The sequence below is a fragment of the Octodon degus genome, unplaced genomic scaffold (assembly GCF_000260255.1).
Source record: "Octodon degus isolate 3935 unplaced genomic scaffold, OctDeg1.0 scaffold00072, whole genome shotgun sequence".
NCBI classification, from domain to species: domain Eukaryota; kingdom Metazoa; phylum Chordata; class Mammalia; order Rodentia; family Octodontidae; genus Octodon; species Octodon degus.
The window spans coordinates 5,177,324-5,198,165 of record NW_004524648.1 but is presented as its reverse complement, the minus strand read 5'-3'; the positions used below and the strand labels follow the sequence as shown (position 1 = coordinate 5,198,165).

The 20,842-nt window shown below is 49.3% G+C and overlaps 2 protein-coding genes across 14 annotated transcripts in view; one reads left to right on the top strand and one right to left on the bottom strand.

Annotated features, from left to right (window-relative positions):
• Positions 1-7,960, top strand: part of Supt6h (SPT6 homolog, histone chaperone) — a 45,080-nt gene extending 37,120 nt beyond the window's left edge. For both annotated transcript variants that reach the window (XM_004635409.2, XM_023720010.1), the window contains 10 exons: positions 507-647; positions 2,118-2,313; positions 2,686-2,924; positions 3,517-3,630; positions 3,804-3,928; positions 5,567-5,679; positions 5,920-5,997; positions 6,083-6,249; positions 6,707-6,894; positions 7,198-7,960. In XM_004635409.2, the coding sequence (XP_004635466.1) occupies positions 507-647; positions 2,118-2,313; positions 2,686-2,924; positions 3,517-3,630; positions 3,804-3,928; positions 5,567-5,679; positions 5,920-5,997; positions 6,083-6,249; positions 6,707-6,894; positions 7,198-7,384 (1,548 nt within the window). In that variant the 3' untranslated portion in view covers positions 7,385-7,960. The remainder of the gene's footprint in view (positions 1-506; positions 648-2,117; positions 2,314-2,685; positions 2,925-3,516; positions 3,631-3,803; positions 3,929-5,566; positions 5,680-5,919; positions 5,998-6,082; positions 6,250-6,706; positions 6,895-7,197) is intronic.
• Positions 7,961-8,037: 77 nt separating this feature from the next.
• On the bottom strand, positions 8,038-18,838 carry Proca1 (protein interacting with cyclin A1). Of its 12 annotated transcripts, none has more exons than XM_023720012.1 (5): positions 18,642-18,838; positions 13,155-13,238; positions 10,581-10,713; positions 10,156-10,359; positions 8,038-10,074 (listed from the first exon to the last, which is right to left on the bottom strand). In XM_023720012.1, exons 1-5 carry the CDS (start codon positions 18,733-18,735, stop codon positions 9,402-9,404), a joined length of 1,188 nt encoding a protein of 395 aa, XP_023575780.1. In that variant the 5' UTR covers positions 18,736-18,838; the 3' UTR covers positions 8,038-9,401. The 12 variants fall into 12 exon arrangements, with proteins under 12 accessions (XP_023575780.1, XP_023575784.1, XP_023575779.1 ...); XM_023720016.1 differs by having other exon boundaries at positions 13,155-13,323; positions 18,642-18,699; XM_023720011.1 differs by lacking the exon at positions 18,642-18,838 and adding an exon at positions 18,032-18,221 and having other exon boundaries at positions 13,155-13,345.
• Positions 18,839-20,842: the final 2,004 nt, after the last annotated feature.

Sequence of the window (20,842 nt, the reverse complement as noted above, 5' to 3'; positions counted from 1 at the left end):
TGCCCAACAAAAAAAAGAAAAGGCTAGGACTTTAGCTCAGTGTAAAAGGCTCTAGGTTCAATCCTCAGTTCCACAAAAAAAAAAAAAAAAAAAAAGTTTTTTCTGGGCCTTAACATGTTATTAGGAAGATTAAAAAAATGATAGTTTCTGAACTTCACCAATGGAAGGTGGTGTTATTTGTCCATAACCTAAGACAAGCAAGGGATGCCTGATTAATTTATTAAGTTTTTCTGAGAAGGTTGAATAGACATTTCTGTGCTCACTAGTGCAGAACAAAAAGGGGAAGGGCCTCATTTGGATCTAGCAGGATGTCCATTGGATAAGCATGAAGGATTCAGGTGATGGACTCTGGTGCCAAACGGCAGCTATGAGGCGAGGAACACTACAGATGCTGAAAGTCTCTCTCCACTTGTGACTGAGTTTTCAGGCCAAGCATTAGGTCTTTTTCTGAATGTGCGATCTCCAGAATCTTAATGATCAGCCTCCTTTCCTCATGCTTTTTCTAGGTCTGGAACCACTTTGACAGCGGTTCGTGCCCAGGCCAAGCCATTGGTGTAAAAACACGGTTAGACAATGGTGTCACTGGCTTCATCCCCACCAAATTCCTTAGTGACAAAGTGGTAAAGCGACCAGAAGAGCGAGTAAAGGTAGATGAATGATTGGCCTAAGGTTGGACTTTGAGCTCTCCCTTCTAGAAATTAGGCTCTGTTCCCAGTGCCTGCTGGTAGAATTTTAGGGAAGATTTCTTACTAGCTGGAGGAGGCTGGGGTGAGCAGCATCTGAATGAGTAGCTGTTTTTGTCCACAGCCTTTGCAAAGTAGTTTCTGCCTATTGCCAGCCTTTGAGCATGAGCTCTCTTCCTGTGAGGGAAGTTGCCTTTTAGGCAGAGGGCAGGAAGCAGGGCTTAGCTTTGCATGCTGTGAAACAGAAAGGCTCTACTTTTCTCCCAAAGACGGGTGGCACTGTTCTAGGAAATACATAAAAATGTGTGGCCTAGCCCTGTGCATAGGCCACCTCTGTGCTTGCACAGCACAGCTAGATGACAAGGAATATTCAAATGGTTTCTGCCTAAGAGGGTAAAGAGCAAATCCCTAAGTAAGCCCCTCTTTCTTAATATTCTTATGCCAAGGCTGCCATTGCTGTGCATTCACTGGACACCAGCACTTGACATAGAACTTATGTTGCCTTTAATCTCACAAACGCCTGGGCAAGAGGTTATTTTCTTTTTTTTAGAGGAAGTCATGTACCTTTTCAGAATCATTTGCGGGGACAGGGAAATAGCTCAGTGGCATAAAGCGCCTGCTTGGCAAGTACAAAGTCCTGAGTTTAATCCCCAGTACAAAAAAAAAAAAAAAAAAAAAGAAGAAGTAGTTGTTTAATTCAGTCTGTGATATGACTGAGGCCAGTTCTGCCAGATTCTCTGCTTCTGAGTGTTAGGCACCCAGGAGAGCTGTGGCCTTAGCATTGGAGAGACTAGCTTAGTATATGTGCTACTAAAGCAAGTGCAACAGTTTCCTAATAACAAAGCTTAGGAGATTTTCAGCAGGTGAGCCATGCAGGGTAACTGACTTCCACTGTTCAGATAAAAGGGCTCATGCAAATTGGAGAAGGTACAGAAAATAGCCATTACTGGGGGGCCTGCCCATTAGCTCAGTTGTTTAAGTGCCTGCTTAAACAAAGCAGTCAGCCTCAGGGAGCTGTGGTTCGATACCCAGATACTCAAGCCAATCCCGACCAGCGCTGGAGGCAATCTGAGGCCACCAAAAAAAAAGAAAGAAAAAAAGAAAAAAAATAGCCATTATTTTGCTTTCCCTCCAAAAAGGGCAGTGAACCTGTGAACACACCCTAGAAGTAGTAATAGCAACTTTATGGGAGAAGGAAAGAGTGACAAGGTAAACCCAGCAGATTGCAGTTGGTTTTCTTGCTTAGACTGAGAGGGATCAGTGCAAAGTATGACCTATGGTCTGCATACCAGACTTGTCCCAAATTCTGACTTAGCTGTTGGGCTTTGGACAGGTCCCACCTTTCCACTTGAACTTTGGATTTTGCATATGTGAAATAGGGCTTTGGGCTACATAATCTTTGTCCCTTCCAGCTCACATGTTCTATGGGTCTAGGTGGGAATGACTGTTCACTGCCGCATCATGAAGATTGACATTGAAAAGTTCAGTGCAGACTTGACCTGCCGTACCTCAGACCTCATGGACAGGAACAACGAGTGGAAACTGCCCAAGGATACCTATTATGACTTTGATGCTGAAGCAGCAGACCATAAGCAAGAGGAAGACATGAAGCGGAAGCAGCAGCGGACCAGTGAGTGTGTCCCCCTGAATCTTGGTAGCTCTCCCAGTGCAGAACTCAGGCCACAATGTGTGTTTGTGTCAGTCCCCCCACAAGAGGGGGAGCTCAACTTCAAGGGGCTGAAGCATGGAGATGGTAAGAAAGGAAGTCATGTATGACATGACTGTTGGGGTCACATTTGTTCCCTGAGGCCTTGTGCCTTTTAAGCCTCATTTTCTCAGCATCCTAGAACTCCTCTAACATACCATTTATATCATAATCCAGGCTCAGGGAGGGTGAAAGAGTTGATCCTCTGGTGGTTCAGAGACAGAGTCCTCATCTGTCCCATTTGTGTTGGCTCCCAGCCCCATCACCTGGTCTGTACTTCTCTCCTGTCCTCTTTAGCATACATCAAGCGAGTGATTGCACACCCATCCTTCCATAATATCAATTTCAAGCAAGCAGAAAAGATGATGGAGACCATGGACCAGGGTGATGTTATCATCCGACCAAGCAGCAAGGGAGAGAACCACCTAACCGTGACCTGGAAAGTCAGTGATGGCATCTACCAGCATGTGGATGTGCGTGAGGAGGGCAAGGAAAATGCCTTCAGCCTGGGAGCCACTCTGTGGATCAACAGTGAGGTGAGACACATGCCTCCCCACTTGCCAGGTCCTGATTCCAGGAGCGAGACCTTTCTGCTCACTTTCTTCAGACAGTAGTAACTTGGATACATTATATGTATTTTAGCTGTAAAAAGTGAGTAAGTGGAGCATAGAATGAATTTTATTCTTTTTATGTGTTTTCATCCCCTTCTTGCCTGTTGTCCAAATTGTTTATGTGCATATGCATGTATCAGGTTTCTCATTCCCATGTTGGATGGTCTGATGACATTCCCTGTTGTTCTCAAGAACCAGGGAAAGGGGCTGGGGAGATGGCTCAGTGGAATAAGCATTTCCCTGGCAAGTGCAAGGGCCTAAGTTCAATCCCCAGTTCCACCCCCCAAAAAAAAAGAACCAGGGGAAAAATCACAGAATTCTGTGTTCTATAAGCCAGTGCATCTGTGTATGACTCAAAGTGAGAGATAAACTGAGGATACCTTGTAGTCTACTGAAGTTTTAGCAAGACCAGGAAGTCCACCCCTCCTGCATTTTTCTCTTCAAGATAGATTTGATGATGAAGAGCTAGGACTTTCAGATCTAGATTTATCAGAGAACCTTTAACTTCTTCCCACAGGAATTTGAAGACTTGGATGAGATTGTTGCCCGCTATGTCCAGCCCATGGCATCCTTTGCCCGGGACCTTCTCAACCACAAGTATTACCAGGAGTGCAGTGGTGGGGACCGCAAGGTGAGGCAGGAGCCCTCTAAGGAGGGATGATACCTTTCAGGCTCTAAGGATATACACTTTCTCCTGAGTGTAGGGGACCCTCAGATGATGAAAGTAGTATTCATATGAATATGCCAGACATTGTGTACCAAGCATGCTGCTGTCCCAACCTCTTCCCCTCATTCTACCCCCAGAAATTAGAGGAGCTGCTCATCAAAACTAAGAAGGAGAAGCCCACCTTCATCCCTTATTTCATCTGTGCCTGCAAGGAACTGCCCGGCAAGTTCCTCCTGGGATACCAGCCCCGGGGTAAACCCAGGTGAGCACTGGTGCAGAGAAAGTGCTTCCACTGGGGGCCACAGATAGGCTAGAAGGGAGCCATGTGGCTCTGGTTCTACCTGACTGCCTTTCTCCTCTTGCTTGTGTACAGCAGAGGTAGAGATTAGAGATGGGAAAGAGGGTGATGTTTTAGAAGCAAAAGGCAAAGATTCTTATAGGCACATTCATCAGCACTGAAAAAGGAGTTCCATGCATCTCATCTCTTCCAAGGAGTGATAAGAATTATCAGCCACACCTATCTGTTAAGACTGGGGTGGCGCACTGGCCTCTTCTTCCTGTTCCCTGCTTCACCCTCCCCAGGACTCTTGGCACATGGTGGTTCACTAATGCTACAGTGTACTGGTTCTTGTGCCCACACTGAAGGGGTGGATCTGGAGGCATTTTTCTATCTCCTGCACTGCCCCTTCTGTACATAATTGGCAGGCTGCCCTTCCTGAGGTATGCCTTTACCTATGTTTCTAGCTCTCCCTGAGGCTGGAGGACAGTCTTACTTCCTTAAACTTGCCTTCTATGTCTCTTGCACACACTAGTGAAGATCACACCAAGCTTTTCTGCCCAAGCCCTACCCTCCATCCTTCCCTTGGCCTTTGACCAAGTTGTATGCATTTCTGCCCCTATTCCTGTACTGAGCACATGTGAAGCACAGCTCAGACTGTATTAGTGGGGCTGGGGGCCAGATGACAAGCCTCCCATACTCTGGACTTGTCTGGAATGGTATACTCCCTTTTGAGAAGCTTTTCACCACAGTACTTTCAGAGGATAGCAGCCAGTGTTGGTGAAGACTGGTAACTATCCCATGAGGAACAGCTGAGTAAGCTGGGGACCTCTAACCAGGAGCACATCTGTCATGATGGATTCTTATGCAAAGAAGCACAAACTTCTTGTACATTCTCCACGTATCTCAGAATTCACACCTGGAGATAACAGGTTTTGACTGAATGTGAGAACTTTGCCATACTTAGCATTATCTTTTGACTGTTAATAGCTCTCCTTGTGGAGCACAAACCTGAGTTAGGTGTTGCGGTAAGCACTTTATATACACTTTCTCAATCCCCACACCTATCCTGTGGCTTGAAGTGCTGTTATGCTTTTACAAATGAAGCAGACTCTGGTTTAACAACTTGGTGTATTGTCATGTAGCTGGTAAGTAGCAAAGCTCAAACTAGAACAAGAACCAGATCTGGACCTAGCCTTCTTAACTATTCTCCTTCTCTGAGAAAATTGAATAAGGCAGACTAACCACTTTCTAGGGGCAATGCAGAAAAACTTCTGTGTAGGAGGCATTATGCTTTGCTACCCCGGGAGGCCCTTTCTGCCCCTGACATTGTAACTTCTGTCTCCCCCTCATCTGAAGATGCTGCCTTCACACTGCAGCTGTGTAAGTGGCACAGCCTTCACGACAGCCTTCCTCTGGCAGCCTATGTGCAGCACGTGGGGCCAATGATTTGGCCTTCACTGTATATGGCTGCATATAAGTCTCACTTCACAGGGCCAGCAACAGGCTCTGTCTTCTCTCCTCTCCCTTGCACTCAGTGGCTGCTTCACATGGTGGACATTTGTTCTGGTCACTCTCACAGCTACCCTAAGTACATCAGTATGTTTTCCTCCAAAATCCCAGGATAGAATATGTAACAGTGACTCCAGAAGGATTCCGATACCGGGGCCAAATCTTCCCTACTGTGAATGGACTCTTCAGATGGTTTAAGGATCACTACCAAGATCCCGTACCAGGTAAATTCTGTTCTCCCTCAATTTCTGGGGTGTGGTTGGGAGGACATGTACAATATGATTGAAGTGATCACTGGCCTTGGTAGGGTATCCTTATCTCTCCTGCCCCAGTCTCCTAGCACCAGGGAGGTTTTCTGTCCCCTGGACCTCATCAGATTTCCCTCCCACCTCTCCCAGCCCTTGAACTGGGAAGCCAGAATAGATTTCTGAAGGGACAAAACTAAATCCAGCGATCTCCCACAGGCATCACCCCCAGCAGCAGCAGCAGGACGAGAACGCCTGCCTCTATCAATGCTACCCCAGCCAACATCAACCTTGCAGGTGAAGCACCCAGGCCAGGACTGGGAGGGCTGGAGCTGGGGGACTTTCACCTCTGACATGCTGATCCTTACCTTTATGCTTACAGATCTAACTCGGGCTGTGAATGCCCTGCCCCAGAACATGACTTCACAGATGTTCAGTGCCATTGCTGCTGTGACAGGCCAGGGTCAAAACCCTAATGCCACCCCAGCCCAGTGGGCCTCCAGCCAGTATGGCTATGGTGGCAGCGGAGGAGGCAGCAGTGCTTACCATGTATGTGACTTGGGGAAGGGGTTCCCTGCATGGGGTGGTAAGGAATGAGGGAACAGCTGTCTCTTACCAACTCATATCCCTTAGGCTTCTTGGCCATGTGCACCTTGAACTTAACTTGCACAGATGGGACTGCCCCAACCTTAAGAACTGTCTCCAATAGATGTTCATTTTCTCTAGCCCATATGATAGGGAAGGGAATAAATGGCGATCTGCTTTTCCAGAATCCTTTGGGATATTTGGAACCCTCAAGCTACTAGAAATCTAAAGAGTTCAGGACTGATGGGCTTGTGTGCCAGTGCCATACTGCTGGCCTCCCTCAGCTGCTCAGAACCATTCTCTGCTCAGGAGCTGATCAGATGCAAAGCTGTTCTTAGCCTACCCTTAAATATCCCAGGAATTTGCATCAAAATGAAACAAGCCCACTACCCTCTCCACTTATCTGTCCATCTCTCTCCAGGTGTTCCCGACGCCAGCACAGCAGCCAGTAGCCACACCACTAATGACACCCAGCTATTCCTACACAACCCCAAGCCAACCCATCACCACACCACAGTACCACCAGCTCCAAGCCAGCACCACTCCACAGTCTGCCCAGGCCCAGCCCCAACCCTCCTCCAGCTCCCGGCAACGGCAGCAGCAGCCAAAGTAAGTATACAGATGGCCACAGAGAATAAGTTATTGGTAGGGTCGGGTGTTATCATGAGGATCAGGGGAGCTTAAGATGCAGAAGTGTTCCTGATCCTCTCTGAGGACTCAAGGCAGTGATTTAGAGTGGAAGATCAAAAGGCCATTGTGGCATTTGGCCACTGCTGCTTCTGCTCTGTCACAGCAGAGGGGCTACTGCTTATGCTTGGATTCTGGGCACTCACCAGTGACTGATCGAAAGGCTTCCTTATAGCAAGCCCCAGAAGAGAGCTGATCTCAAAGGCCCTTTCTTCCTCCTCTCAGGTCCAACAGCCACGCAGCCATCGACTGGGGAAAGATGGCAGAGCAGTGGCTGCAAGAGAAAGAGGCAGAACGGCGGAAACAGAAGCAGCGGCTGACACCTCGGCCCTCCCCCAGCCCCATGATCGAAAGCACCCCCATGTCCATTGCTGGCGATGCTACCCCACTCCTGGATGAGATGGATCGGTAGGAGACCTGCTTTTAGGACTCTGGTTACCTCTGAGGCTGTGAAAGGCCTACCACTGCCTCACTCCCTGCCCCTCTTTTTCTGTCCATAAGTGGTGTGAAGTGGCATTCTCTTTGGTGGTCAGCCTGGATAGGTGACAGGCTGATAGCCTTGTGAGCGTGAGCTCAGTGTATGCCAGGCAGCAGTTTTCCTATTTCAGACGCTAACAGACCACCCATCCTGGGACCAGGCCGGGAAGGGAGTATAGCAGGGAGGAGGAGGAGGAAGATGAGAGTGGAGCAGTTTTGTATTCTACTCCATACAAGCCATTTTGAGCTTCTGCCCTCACCTGACTCTGGGCTGTGATGGGGCACCAAGCTCAGCACGTGTGTTTCCCCCAGCCTTTATGGGGAGAGGGATGCTATTTATTCAGTTTAGGACAGGAGGGAGTTTCCGATCCTGATAAGATCCTGGTGGCTGTCAAAGCAGGATTGTGGGGGACATAAGGGAATAGTGCTAACCTGCCAGCCCCTGCCTGGTCATCCACCTGCTGCCACTGCGCTTCCTGCCTGTCATTTGAATAAACAGTGTTTCTACAGAGCACTTGCCCAAGCCTCTCTCTCTCCAGCTCTCTGCTCTTCAGCAGGTAGCTTTCAAAGCAGAGCTTGAAGCTGACTTCCCCACAGTCCCTCTCCTGATCTTCAGAGAGGTGAGGATTCAGAGAAGAGCAGGCAGCTTCTGCTTCAGACTTCCTGAGGTCACCATCCTGCCCTGCTTCTTCTGAGCCTTGTGTGCCAGCTTTTGTTGTGTTAAGCTGGCTTTCCTATCTGAAAGGGAGATGGTGTGCTCACATGGGCAGCACATGCACTAAAATTAAAAGGGAGATGTGATACCTGCATTATCAGCCTGCTGTGAGGACCTGCCAAGTGTGAAATGCTTAGCACAGTACATGCTGCTTCATAAATATGAGCTACTTTTAATCACGTGCATGCAGCTCCCTGTTCACTGTGCCACTGGTCATCCCTGTGTAGTACAGAAAGAACTGCCCAAAATAAATCTAGAGCCCCTCAACTTGAGCCCTTGTACCACCCTCTCTTCCCTTTGCCCAGCTGTTCCTTGGTATCTGACTTCTAAGCGAGTCAGGGTTTCTGCCACACACACATGCACACTGTGCTCCCACAAAAAGAGGCCCAAGGAAGAGGATCTGAGTTGTTGTAGGGGAAGCCACTTCCCACCCCTACCCTCCTTCCTGGCTTAGGCCCAGCCAGCTCCCTGGCTCCAGTCCCCCCTTGCCACCCAACCCTACTGTATTTTTGTTCTGAATCCTAATCACTTAGTTTTCTCACAAGGGCTTCATTACACAGCTTTGTGAGTCAGTGCTGGGACATGAGGCTTCTCCCTTCCTTTTTCTCTACTTGGGGCAAAGCAAAGGGGTCAGGAAAGGCCAATGCTGCCACACTTGGTGAGCTTCCTCCCCTTGCTCTTTAGTCAGAACCTCTTTGGCTGTGTGTTGGCAAGAGCCAAAGAAAGGGGCTGCCCTGCTGCTGAGAACTCAGTTGTCAGGCACAAAAGTTCTACAAGGATCTAACAGGAACAGGACCACACCAGACAGGAAGGTCACGTCCCTGTGGTGCCATAAGCACCTTCCCTAAGGCCACATAAGGAGGGAAAGGCCAGTCACAGTGGCATGGAGGGTAAAAAGGTCCAGTTTATTGGTGGTATTGCTACATAGTGCTGCCCTATCCCAGAAGTAGATTTCACACATACCAGTCCCAGGGGTAGGAAGCCCACCCTTCTGCCCCAACCCTGGAGGTACTCTTCTAACTTGGTCCTAGAATGTTACAAAGAAACATCTGTACCCTTTGTTCCCTCCTATTCCATGGATTTCCTTGGGAGCTGCACTGCCTTAGCCCCTGCAGTCCCTGGCCCTTGGTTCCAGTATGCCCAGAGCCCATTGCCTCCCCCAAGAAGTAGATTTGTTGGAAGAACAGCAGTAGGAGGTCAGCTACAGGCTTGGTGCCATTTATTCTTCACCCTGCCCTCAACTGAGATTGGGGTTGGACACTGGAGGAGATTTCCTCTTGGTCACCTTCCTGGTTTGTGAGGTCTTTGTCCCATTCTTTTTGGCCTGGGTGGTGCCCTTCTCTTTTTTTCTGGGTGATGTTGACTCCATGATATCCTCACTGGAGTGCTCTTTCTTCCTGTTATGGTAACTGTCATCACTCTCCAGTCCTGCTCGGCTTTCTGAGCTGGACTCTGACATCTGGACCAACTCTCTTGGGCTTAATGATTGGCTCAAATCTGCAGGTGAAGACTCTGATTTCACTGGACTTTTCTTCTTCGTCAACTTCCCTTTCTTGTTTTTTTTCTTCAGTTTTGCCTTCTCATCTGTCATTTCCTCCTCTTTGTCTTTCTCATTTTCCTTTTTCTTTATTTTCTTGATTACTTTGTTACCCTGGCTCTTCCCTGTGGGGCTCTCAGAGCGCCAGATGGTGATGGGTGCTGCTGAGTCAGGGGCTCCAGGAACTGTGCCCGTGCCTGGGTCAGTGGGCATAACAGGTCCCACCTGGGTTGGGATGGAAGGCTTGCTTTCTTCCTCCTCCTCCTCCTCCTCCTCTTCCTCCTCCTCTTCCTCATTTAGGTCATCTGTCCCACATTCATGGTGGATAGGATGGTGGATCACTGCCACGGAGATAGGCCTGTAGCTTTTGCACCTGGGAGGAAAGGTATATAAAGAGAAAGTTCACAGAGTGGAACCCCTGGAGCCCCTCGTCCCTCAGCCTGACAGAACTCACCAGCCATACCAGAACCGCTCCACACACTCTTCCTCTGGGATGAGTGGAAAGCATGGGCTTTGAATGAAGCAGGTTGAGCCCACATGTTGGGAGCAGGTTGAGTTCGAATCCCAAGAGCTGCTGCTGTTTGCCTTCTCTGAGCAGTCCTTTAGCCTGCTACACACAGGACTCTGACCACATGTGGCTCCTGGACCACCACAACCCCTGGGGGTCCAGAGAGAAGCCAAAGGGACAGAGAGTGGGCTGTGGCTATGCTTGGCCAAGTTGCTGAAAGAATTCCCCTTGCTCTTGGAGCACAACAAGGTTTCCAAGCTGGGGTTGGGCTAGCACTACCAAGCCAAAGCTGAAGAGCAAAACCAAAGACTGAGAAGGAAACACACAGAGTATGGGCTCTGCCATGGATCTCCTAAGGAGGGTGCTCTCACCTGGAATCACAGTCACAGTGGGTGACAGTGTGTAGGTGCAGGTTGTGGTGGCCACAGTCAGAGAAGGGGTGGATGATATGCCCGGTACACTGTTTGTGTTTCCAGCAATACCTGTCAGGCTCCTTGCATTCACCTGAGAGAAGAAGGGCATCTCAGTCTAAATGCTCTACCAGGCATGGTGGTGCATACCTGTGGGTGCACTCAAGAGGCTGAGGCAGGAAGATCATTGCGAGTTTGAGACCAGCCTCAGCTACAATGAAGTGAACTCAAGGCCAGCCTGAACTGCATAGTGAGACCCTGTCTCAAAAAGACCCAAAAAATCTAAAAGCCTCACTGATTTTATATGCCCCCACACCCAATAGTTCAGTCAGTACTGCTAACAACACTTCCCTCTGCCCCATTCATTGCAGGAAGCCGCCTGCCCATGCAGGCTCCCTGGAACATATGTAGTGCCTTGTCTGGTACACAGGAGGTCCTCTCAAGTACCCCTTTCTGCCCTGTGACATCCTATCACTTAACTCTTCTTCTATAGCAGTTCACCAGTTCACCTTGGCACCATCTAAAACATAAACCCATTACATAACTCCATGCTCTCTGCTGACTCCTGCCACCACTCAGCAGCTAAAAATTAACTTTTGGGCCCATCTGATCTTCACAGACGCTTATACACTCTGGCCCCAAAACATGGTGTGGTGATCCAAGCCTGGAAAAGCCAGACCTGACCACTACAGCATGCTTTTTTTTTTTTTTTTTCTTTTTTGTTTTTTAAGATATGGTCTCATTGGGGCCTGCCCCTTAGCTCTGTTGTTTAAGTGGCTGCTTCAACAAAGCAGTCAGGCTCAGGTTGCTGTGGTTTGATCCCCACAATTCAAGCCAGCCAAACTGCCCTGAAGGCATTCTGAGCAAAAAAAAAAGATACAGTCTCACCATGTAGGTTAGGCTGTCCTCAATCTCTCAAACACTGGGATTAGAGCATACACCACCATACCCAGCTTTTTATTTTCCAATACTGAGAATGGAAATACTGAGAGCCAGTGTTGCTGAGCTATATCCTCAGCCCTTTCCATTTTTCATTTTGAGACAGGGTTTCACTAAATTTCCAGAGACTGGCTTGGAACTTGCAGTCCCCTCTTGCCTTAGCCTCCCAAGATATTTGCACCACCACACTCAGGTCTTGGGCTGATTTTCTTTTCTTTTTCTTTTTTTCTTTCTTTCTTTCTTTCTTTCTTTCTTTTCTTTTTTTTTTTTTTTTTTTCCTTTTTTTTCAGAACCAGGGATTGAACTCAAGCCCTTGTGCTTCCCAGGCAAGCGCTTACTCTACTGAGCCATCTCCCCAGCCCTGGACTGATTTTCTTACTCATCACTCTCCTGCCCACTTTCATTGTCCTTCCAGCCCCTTTCCTTCCCCCTCCTGACACTTTTTTCACTTTCTCACTTCTCCCTTTCCCACATTCCCCACCATGCTACCCCTGCTCCCCCAGAAGCAGAGCTGTTAGCCCACCCCAGCCTGCACCCCTCTACCCTCTCAGGCAGCACAGAAGCCAGGTCCACTTTCCCAGCAAATAAACTGCTAGAATGGGAACCAGGGTTAGGGAAATCCCCTTGAATAAAGGCTCCCGCCTCTGCTCAACTGTGGGAGTTTCCCATAGCAACCCCTGCTGCTTCACCTCTGTCCCTTCTTAGAGCTGCAGTCCACCCTGGTCTTCCCCTTAGCACTATCTAAAACATAAACCCATTAGGTAACTCCATGTGCCTCTCCCAGGCCGGGAGCCCAAGATCTCACACTCCAGGCTGGGACAAGGAGGGGTGGGATCACCGTGGGAGGAAGTGGGCTGCGCTATGAGTATGTTGACGGCCCCACAGGCTGTAAGCACTGTCCCTCTCTTTAACTCCCACAAGAGGTAGAATTGGGGTAAGACCTCATGCTGGCCACCAGCCAGGAATAAACCCAGACCAAGGGCATGGAAGGCAAAGTGGCCCAGAAGCACAAGAGATTAAACAGTGTGGCCTCAGGTATTTCCCTTAAGGTCCCTACCATACCCACCACTGACTCACTTTCCTTTCTTCCTGTACTCTTTGTCTCTCTCAGGGTGGGAGAATGGATGGGGAGCCATGTGTGGCAGGACTTTGGACGATCATCCCTACCTTAAGTTTCTCCGCCACTGCTGAACAGGGCAAAGGCAGCACGGTAGCACGTGCCCTGTACTTGGGAGTCAGGCCTAAGGTCCTTCTTGGTTCACTAGCTGGTTGACCTAGGGCAAACTGCTTTACTTCTCCCAGCCTTCATTTCAATGGGATGGTAGTAATACCCAGTTTGCAGGATTTGAGGGAGGGCTCAATAAAAAATTCTACAAAGGAGCTGAGACTAGTGAGGCCCTATCTCAACACCACCCCCTCAAAAAAAAGCAAGCTCTACAAAGGAAATGGGTAATGTGATCAGGCCTTAAGGAAGGGACTTTCTTGTGCATCTGTAGGGGAACAAGAACAAGGCACCTGGTAACTCCTTCAGGACCAAACATCCATCCTTTCACAGTGAGGGATGGTAGGGACCCAAGACTACAGATCTGGACCCACCTTCAGAGAAGGTAGATGCATCAGTGCTAGACGCCACCCCAGGCAGCAAACGTCTTCTCTCCCAGCTGGGTAACCTGTTTATATCTGAGAGAGTACAGAGCGGCAGTGGCAACAGCAGCTTCTTCCCCATGGCACTCATCAAATGTGTCCTGAGAAAGTCTGGATCCTGCTGCATCATAGAGATACAGAGGCTTAAAAAGAACAACATAAGGCCAGGTGTGGTAGTACATGCCTGTAATCCCAGCATTCAGGAGGTTGAGGCAGGAAGATTGCCACAGGTTCAAGACCATCCTAAACTACACAGCCAGACCTTGTCTCAGAAAAAACAACAGTCCCTGATGTCAGAGAGCTGAGGGAAGAGATAAGGAGAGGGAGGCAAGGGAGGATCATGATCCTAGTGTGCTGCAGATAGAGGGAGCACAGAACAAGGGCCACCTGCCAAGATTGGAGATGGGGTCAGGGATTATAAGAGTTGGAGCATCACTTGGGAACATCACTCCCAGTGATTAGGAGTGAGCTGGGATCAAGCCAACAAAGGGCAGCTCCAGAACTTTTCCCAGGAGTGTGGAACCTGGTTCAGGGGGTGTCCCTTGGAAGAACCTCAACTTTCTGATGTGCTAGGGATTGAATGTAGGGCCTCACACAAATGAGAAGGAACCTATCACTAAGCTACACCCCAGCCATAGGTTTGTCTTTTGAGGATCAAAGGCTTGCTTAAGAAACAGAAGCTAGAGCTGGGGACATAGCTCAGTGGCCTAAGTACCTGCCTGACAAGTGCAAGGACCCAGGTTCAGTCCCTGGTACTGCATGCCATGCTGGCCTGGAACCCCGGGCGCACTGTGCCAGCCACCAAAAGCAGGCATGGTGGCACACACCTGTACTCCCAGTGCTGGGGAAGCTACAGGAGGATCACTACAAGTCCAGAGTCCGAGCTGTGTAGTTGCCTGGCAAGCACAAGGGCCTGAGTTCAATCCCCAGTTCCGAAAAAAAAAAATAGCATAAGGGCTGGGGATTTGGCTCAGCGGTAGAAAGCTTGCCTAGGAAGCTGGAAGCCCTGGATTCAGTCCTTGGCACAAAAAAAAAAAAAAAAAAAAAAAAAAAAAAAAAGAAGAAGAAGAAGAAGAAAAGAAAACTCAGGGTCTTCAGCAGCATGTGGCCATCCTTTTACAGGTCCTGGTCAGTTCCTCCAGTTTTCGATAGCAAAGTACTCAAAATATATTAAGTGGGTAAATGACTTCAAGCACTTTCCAGGAACTCCTGCACTGCTACTATCCTCTTAACAGATAATTTCACCATTATCATTTCCTGTGACTGTCTCTACCCACTTCAACCCCAGCTTGGGGATGAGGTGTCCTTCCGTCATCGTGCCCAAAGCATCCATACTATAGATACTGCCCAGAATGTCACCTTCTATTTACAGACAAGGTCTCATTGAATTGTCCAGGCAGGACCCTAACTTGGGCTCCTGCTTCAACCTCCCTAAATTCTAGGATTGCAGGGATGCACCTGCTTTAGGGCTCCAATCCACGCTGGCATGTGCCAGCACACCCAGCTTTTTTATTTCCCAATACTGAGAATGGAAATACTGAGAGCCTCTACTGGCTCTCACTGCCCACCTCCCTTTACAAGCTTATAAATATCTCTTTAAACAAAACATTCTTTAGTGGGAGGCAGTTGGAGAGCTGGGGATTGAACCCAAGGCCTTGTGTACATGAAGCAAGATTTCTATTGAGCTATATTCCAGCCTTTTTTTTTTTTTTTTTTTTTTTTTGAGACAGAATCTCACTATGTAGTTCAGGCTGGCCTCAACCTCTTAAAACATTTTATCAGTGCTGTTTCTCCTGCCACTGCATAGTCCCTTTAACCTTTTCAATACATGGACATTTTTTTTTTAATTTTTTGAGACAGGGTCTCAGATATTATATAATTCAGGCTGGTCTTGAATTTACTGTGTAGGGCTGGTGAGATGGCTCAGTGGTCTAAAGCACCTACTTAGAACAAGCTTAGCAAAGCACATGGACCGCCGTTGGATCCCCCAGCACCACATGCCAGCCAGCCCTGCCCCCTGGTGGGCTGAGCTGGCCACACATACAATAAATAAATGTTAAATAAATAAATAAATTTTAAAAAAAAAAAAAGAATTTACTGTGTAGCCCAGACTGACCTCAAACTTGCAGCAGTTCTCCTGCCTTAACCTCCCAAGTGCTGGAGTTATAGGAATGTGCCACCACATCCAGCTTCAACCCAGACTCTGCCCCTTCTAGTCAAGCTGCCTATACCACCACAGCCATCTGATCCTGTATTAGAAGAGCTTAGGCAAAGGCCCCAGAAGTTTCCCAGTAAGCAAATCCCCCTTTTTTCTCTCTCATCTCACCTGACCCTCCTGACTAATCTTTCCTGTAGTGTGTTCCTTGGGCTTCCACAATGGACCTCTCTCATCTTTCTCTTCCTATTCCAACTAGCTTTTTTGTTCTTTCCTATCTCTACTGTCTCCTCTTCTGCTTCTGTGATTCTCTTACTGGTGACTAGGAGGGTTGTCTCTATGCCCTGCAATAGCTGGATTCAACAAGCTTGTCCTGTAAATAAAATGACTTGCACCTGCGTCTCTTAATGCAGACTGATTTTTTTCACTATTTTTATATTTATGTATTTTTTCCAGTACTAGGGGTTGAATGCAGGGCCTTCACACTGTGCAATATATATTCTGAGCCCTTTTTAAAATATTTTGAGGGCCGGCCAGATAGTTCAGCGGACTGACGTGCCTGTTTAGCGCAGCAGCCTGGGTTCAATCCCCAGCCTGCCTGCCCCCACCCCCCAGGGCACCATAGATTGAGACTGGGCATGGTGGCACACACCTGTAACCCCAGCTTTTGGGAGGCTGTAAACAGGTGGATCACTACAAGTCTGATGTAGTAGTGAGACCCTGAACACCCTGTATACCCTTCCTTAACAAATACAAAAAAAAAAAGATACACAAGCTGATCTTTCTGAGAACAATGATATCCAAGTAGAAAAGATCATCTGTGCCAAACTTGTTACAGTGGCCCATACCTATAATTCCAGCACTTGGGAGACTGAGGCAGGAGGATCACTTTGTTGTTTGTTTTGTTTTTTGCAGTACCAGGGATTGAACTCAGGACCCTGCGCTTGCCAGGCAGGCGCTTATTCTACTGAGCTATCTCTGCAGCCCATCACTTTGTGTTTGAGGTCAACATGGCTACACAGTGAATTCAAGGCCAGCCTGAACTACATATTGAGACCCTGTCTCGAAGCAAAAAAAGAAGGGCTGGGGCGATGGCTCAATAAAATAAGTGCTTCCCTAACTAGCACAAGGGCCTGAATTCAATCCCTGGTTCTGGAAAAAAACAAAACCAGAAATCATATGTCTTGACCCTTTTCACCTGCTGCCACAGTACCTGGGACTTGTGACATTGCATACTGATAGCTCTTTAAATGTCAGTTGAATTAACACATGAATAGAACAGACTAAGCCTCTATTGGATGCACAAAGAGGTATTGGGGATTCTGCCCAAAGTTCAAACCTCAGGGTGTTGGGGGATGGTGAATGTTGGTGCAGCTTGAACCAGCACTTCATCCATGTTAGGTAAGCATTCTACCACTGCAGTAAAGATAACTGACTCATGGTGTACCCCTTCACCAGGTGCTGCACTGGACTTCTTTAAATTCTATAGATGGAGACACAAAGACTCAGAGAGGATAAGTAATTTGTCCAGAAATAGATTGACAGCAGCAGGATTCAAACCCACATCTTCCTGGTTTTTGTTTTTGTCGTGTGTGTGTGTGTGTGTGTGTGTGTGGTTTTTTTGTTTTGTTTTGTTTTGTTTTTGTGGAACTGGGGATTGAACACAGACCCTTGCACTTGCCAGGAAAGCGCTTATTCTACTGAGCCATCTCCCTTGCCTCATCTTCCTGCTTTTATAGCCTGTACACTCTCAGTCCTATTTACTGTTGGCTGCAGAGTTGCACATAAAGTTATTCTATGTCATGAGCGTCACAGCCATGCCTTTTTTTTTTTTTTTTCTTGACACGGGGTCTCACTCTGCAGTTCAGGCTGAACCCACTTTGTACCCCATGCTGGCCTCAATCCTCTCTGCCTCCGGAGTGCTCAAATTTTACAAGCGTGCACCACCACTCCTGGCCCACAGCAAAGTCTTAAAACCACATTCACTTCCCTACCCAAAACTTGCCCTTCCAGCTGTCTGTCATCTCCCATGACACCAGTTTTCCAACTCCACCCCTAATTCCTCACCCCCACAATCCTAACCCCACATCCTGCCTGGCCCCTAAAGTCATGTGATAAGCACCCAAGGCTGGGTCTGCACTGAAATTCTGCTCTGACTCCACTTGCAAGTGGTCCTGTACAGAGTAAGCACCTATTTTTTTTTTTTTTTTTTTTTTTTTTTTTGCGGAACGAGGGATTGAACTCAGGCCCTTGAGCTTGCCAGGCCAAGTGCTTATTCTACTGAGCCATCTCCCCAGCCTCTAGGCTGGCCTTAAGCTCACTCCCGAACTCATAATGATCCTCCAGCTTCAGCCTCCCAGAGTACTGGGATTACAGGTGTGCGCCACCACACCTGGCACATGAGCGCCTATTTTCCACTAACTCACTTTCCAACAGACCCTGACAGCCACCAGCTATTTGTGGAGGGGAGGAAGGCCAAGCGAAAGAGGGACTGACTCCTCAGCTCTGAGAAAAAACAACCTCCTCTAGCTCCAGAGAGAACAAAGAGGTGTTCTTGACTGCAACAGCAGTGACACAAGGGACTTCATAAGGGAGGGGAGGTTGTTGCTATCTTGAAACGAAAACAGCTCTTAGAGCAGCATTAAGTCCAAGGCAGAAGCCTATCAAAACTCACAAGCGAGGCTCATCAGTACAGAATCCTCCCGGCGGCGGCGGACAGAGCTCCGCAGCCCGAGAGGCACAGGGGATGGGCACCAGAGCTGCGGAAGTGGGGAGGAGAAGGGGAGGAAGGGAAGAAGGGAAAAAACTAGTAAAGGAAGGAGGGAATAGGGCAGTGTAAGGGATGGGCGGGCAGTACACCCTCGTCTCCTTGGAAATGCCTCCTGGTTCCGCCCCACCCCCACCCCGACACGATTGTGATGTCACACATGGAACCCCCCATAAGTCTTCCCATCCTGGAAGTCAGTGGAACTGCCCGCCCCCAGCCCCCCACGCCTGGGTGGCAATGGGCCATGTACTCCAGCCAAGCCGAGTCCCAAACTGGCAGCCTGAGCCTGCTGCTGCAAACAGAACAAAGAGGCCTTGTAGCCCTGCAAACTACAGCTACATACAGCTCAGGCTCAAGCCGACAGCTCCGGACTCCAGCCCTCCAGGGCCTCAGGACCCCTCCTCAATCATTGGCCCACGGCTTACGAGAGCCCGCCCCCAGAACAGCGCTTGGCCCCGCCTCCTCCGTCGGGAAGCGCCTCCACGTTACTCCAACCTCCTGCTCCGCCCCTCCTCACCGCAGCTCCCCTTCTGGTCCCAGGAGCCGGCCTCGCGCCCAGTGTTTTCCTCAGTCCATCTTTCAATGGTTACTGTTGTCCTGACCCACATCATTCTCAGTTCTGTTCTTCCAAGGGTCTCTTCCTCGCAGAGTTCAGCTTTGAACCTCGGCTCGGAGCTCAGTCTCGGGGTGCCCCAGGCCAGCCCCTACCTCCGCCTCATCCTGGCCCACCTCCCCCCCCGCCTCCCCCCGCCCTAGGCGGTGCGGTCTCCCCCGCCGGGCCTGAGCGTCAGCCGCGTTCTTTATCCGGGGCCTCCAGCTGCCCCCGGTTCCTCTGCTGGGTCACACTTCTAGCGCCAGTAGCTCCTCTCACCGCAAGCCCTCACCTTACAGCCCCAGCCCTCGGACCCATCCTTCGTTCCGCTCCAGACACAGCTCGGATCCCACCGGAGGCCTCAGCCCCGCCCCTTTGCCGTATCCCGGCCCCGCCCCGCCCCGGCCATCCTCGGAACCTCGCTCCCCCCCACCTCCAAGCTGCAGCTCAGAGTCCTCTACGGACTGTGGAGGGAGCTAAGCACCCCGTCCCCCGGACCCCGCCATCACACCGTCCACTTCCGGGCTCCTCCCGGGTGGCTTAACAGCCACAGGCCTCTCCAAAGCCCCGTGGCTGACCTCTCCCTCGAGGTCACGGTGACTCCCAACCGCCTTGTGCCGCCCCGGCGCCACCCGCACCGTCCCCTCCCAGGATCTAGAAATTGTTGTCCTTTGGCTTTACCTCCCCTGAGAGCAAGGCCGGCTGCCTTCATAGATAACTTCATCCCACTAATACATCCCGCACACTCTTAGGTACGTCGTACACACTTTTCATGTAACACGCAATTCACAGAAAACCTACAGACCTAGTGCAATGGACACATCTCACATACACCTATACAAGGAATTGCAGGGGGATGTGGTGACACACTGTGACACTGTAATGCCAGCACTTGGGCGCTGAGGTGGGAGAATCACTGAGTGAGTTGAAGGCAAGCCTGCGGGTAAGATCTTGTCTCAAAGAAACAAAAAACAATCCACAAAACTCCCCACAGCTCACACCACACAAACACCAGTACCGTGGTGCACATTTCACACACATTAGAGTTAACAGCCCCTGTTCAATGCAGGGTTGCGAGTTGGATTTTTTGTTTTGTTTGTACAGGGAATTGAAATTAAAACCTTATGCTCACCAGGCAGGCGCTTGTGCCACTGAGCTATCTCCGGGTCCCAAAGCAAGGCTGAGAAGCCCAGTGTTGTGAAGAGCAAAGATGGAAAACATTACAGGACAATGTGAAGGCATTCGAGCAGCCTCAGCAACATTCCACACACCACACCTCTCAATTCCTCTTCCTCAGCTTTGGGTTTTTTGTTTTTATTTTCCAATGCTTGGGGTTGAACCTAAGGTCTAAAGAGTGCTAGGCAACAAGGAGAGGGAGGAGAGGTAGGGAGGGGAGAAAAGAAAAAAAAAGATAGGCAAGAGTTCACCAGAAGTGCACCACAGCCCAAGGATGTTTGTAGTTTGTTTTTCCCAGACCCATCCATTTAATACTGCTACTGACTGATCTCAACCATCTTCTCTCCAGGACCAAGTCCTGACAGTATGGCCACTGCTCAGATCCTCTTTCCACTGTAGCTCTAGAATCCGGGTCCAGAAGGCAGGGGAAGGGCCAGCGAGATAGCTCAGCGGACTAATTGCCTACATAGGCAAGCACAGGGACCAGGGTTCGATCCTGGCACCGCGTGCCACGCTGGCCCTGCCCCTTGTGCGCTGAACCAGAGTCCAGGGCTGTCATGGCCAGTGCCAAGAATCCCAGCGCTGAGGAGGCTGAAAACAGGAGAAGCACTACAGTTTGAGCTGTGCAGACCTTATGAGAGAGAGAGAGAGAGAGAGAGAGAGAGAGAGAGAGAGAGAGAGAGAGAGAGAGAACATGAGCACGAGCACGGGGCAGGGGAAGCAGGAGATTGTAGAACAGCTAACCTTTCCTTGACAGTGGCTGGGTGGTATAGGAACCAGAAAGAGGTTGAATGGAACACTTGTTGACGGGGAGCCAGGATCTGTAACTTTGAGTCAGATTCCCAACAGAAAGCCACGGGCTTTATCACTCTTCTTCAGGTAATAGTAGTTATAATGTTTGGAGTTCTTCCTATGGATGTGACTATTTATGTATGTGGTATAGGGTCTCT

Bases quoted from the DNA above. Each gene is read 5' to 3' on its own strand.
- Proca1 (XM_023720012.1), bottom strand. From the start codon at position 18,735: ATGATGTGGGTCAGGACAACAGTAACCATTGAAAGATGGACTGAGGAA. The intron at 13,239-18,641 runs GTGAGGAGGGGC...GTACTCTCTCAG, and splicing joins GGACCAGAAGGGGAGCTGCG to ATATAAACAGGTTACCCAGC. The intron at 10,714-13,154 runs GTGGGTCCAGAT...TTCTTCTCTCAG, and splicing joins TGCATCTACCTTCTCTGAAG to GTGAATGCAAGGAGCCTGAC.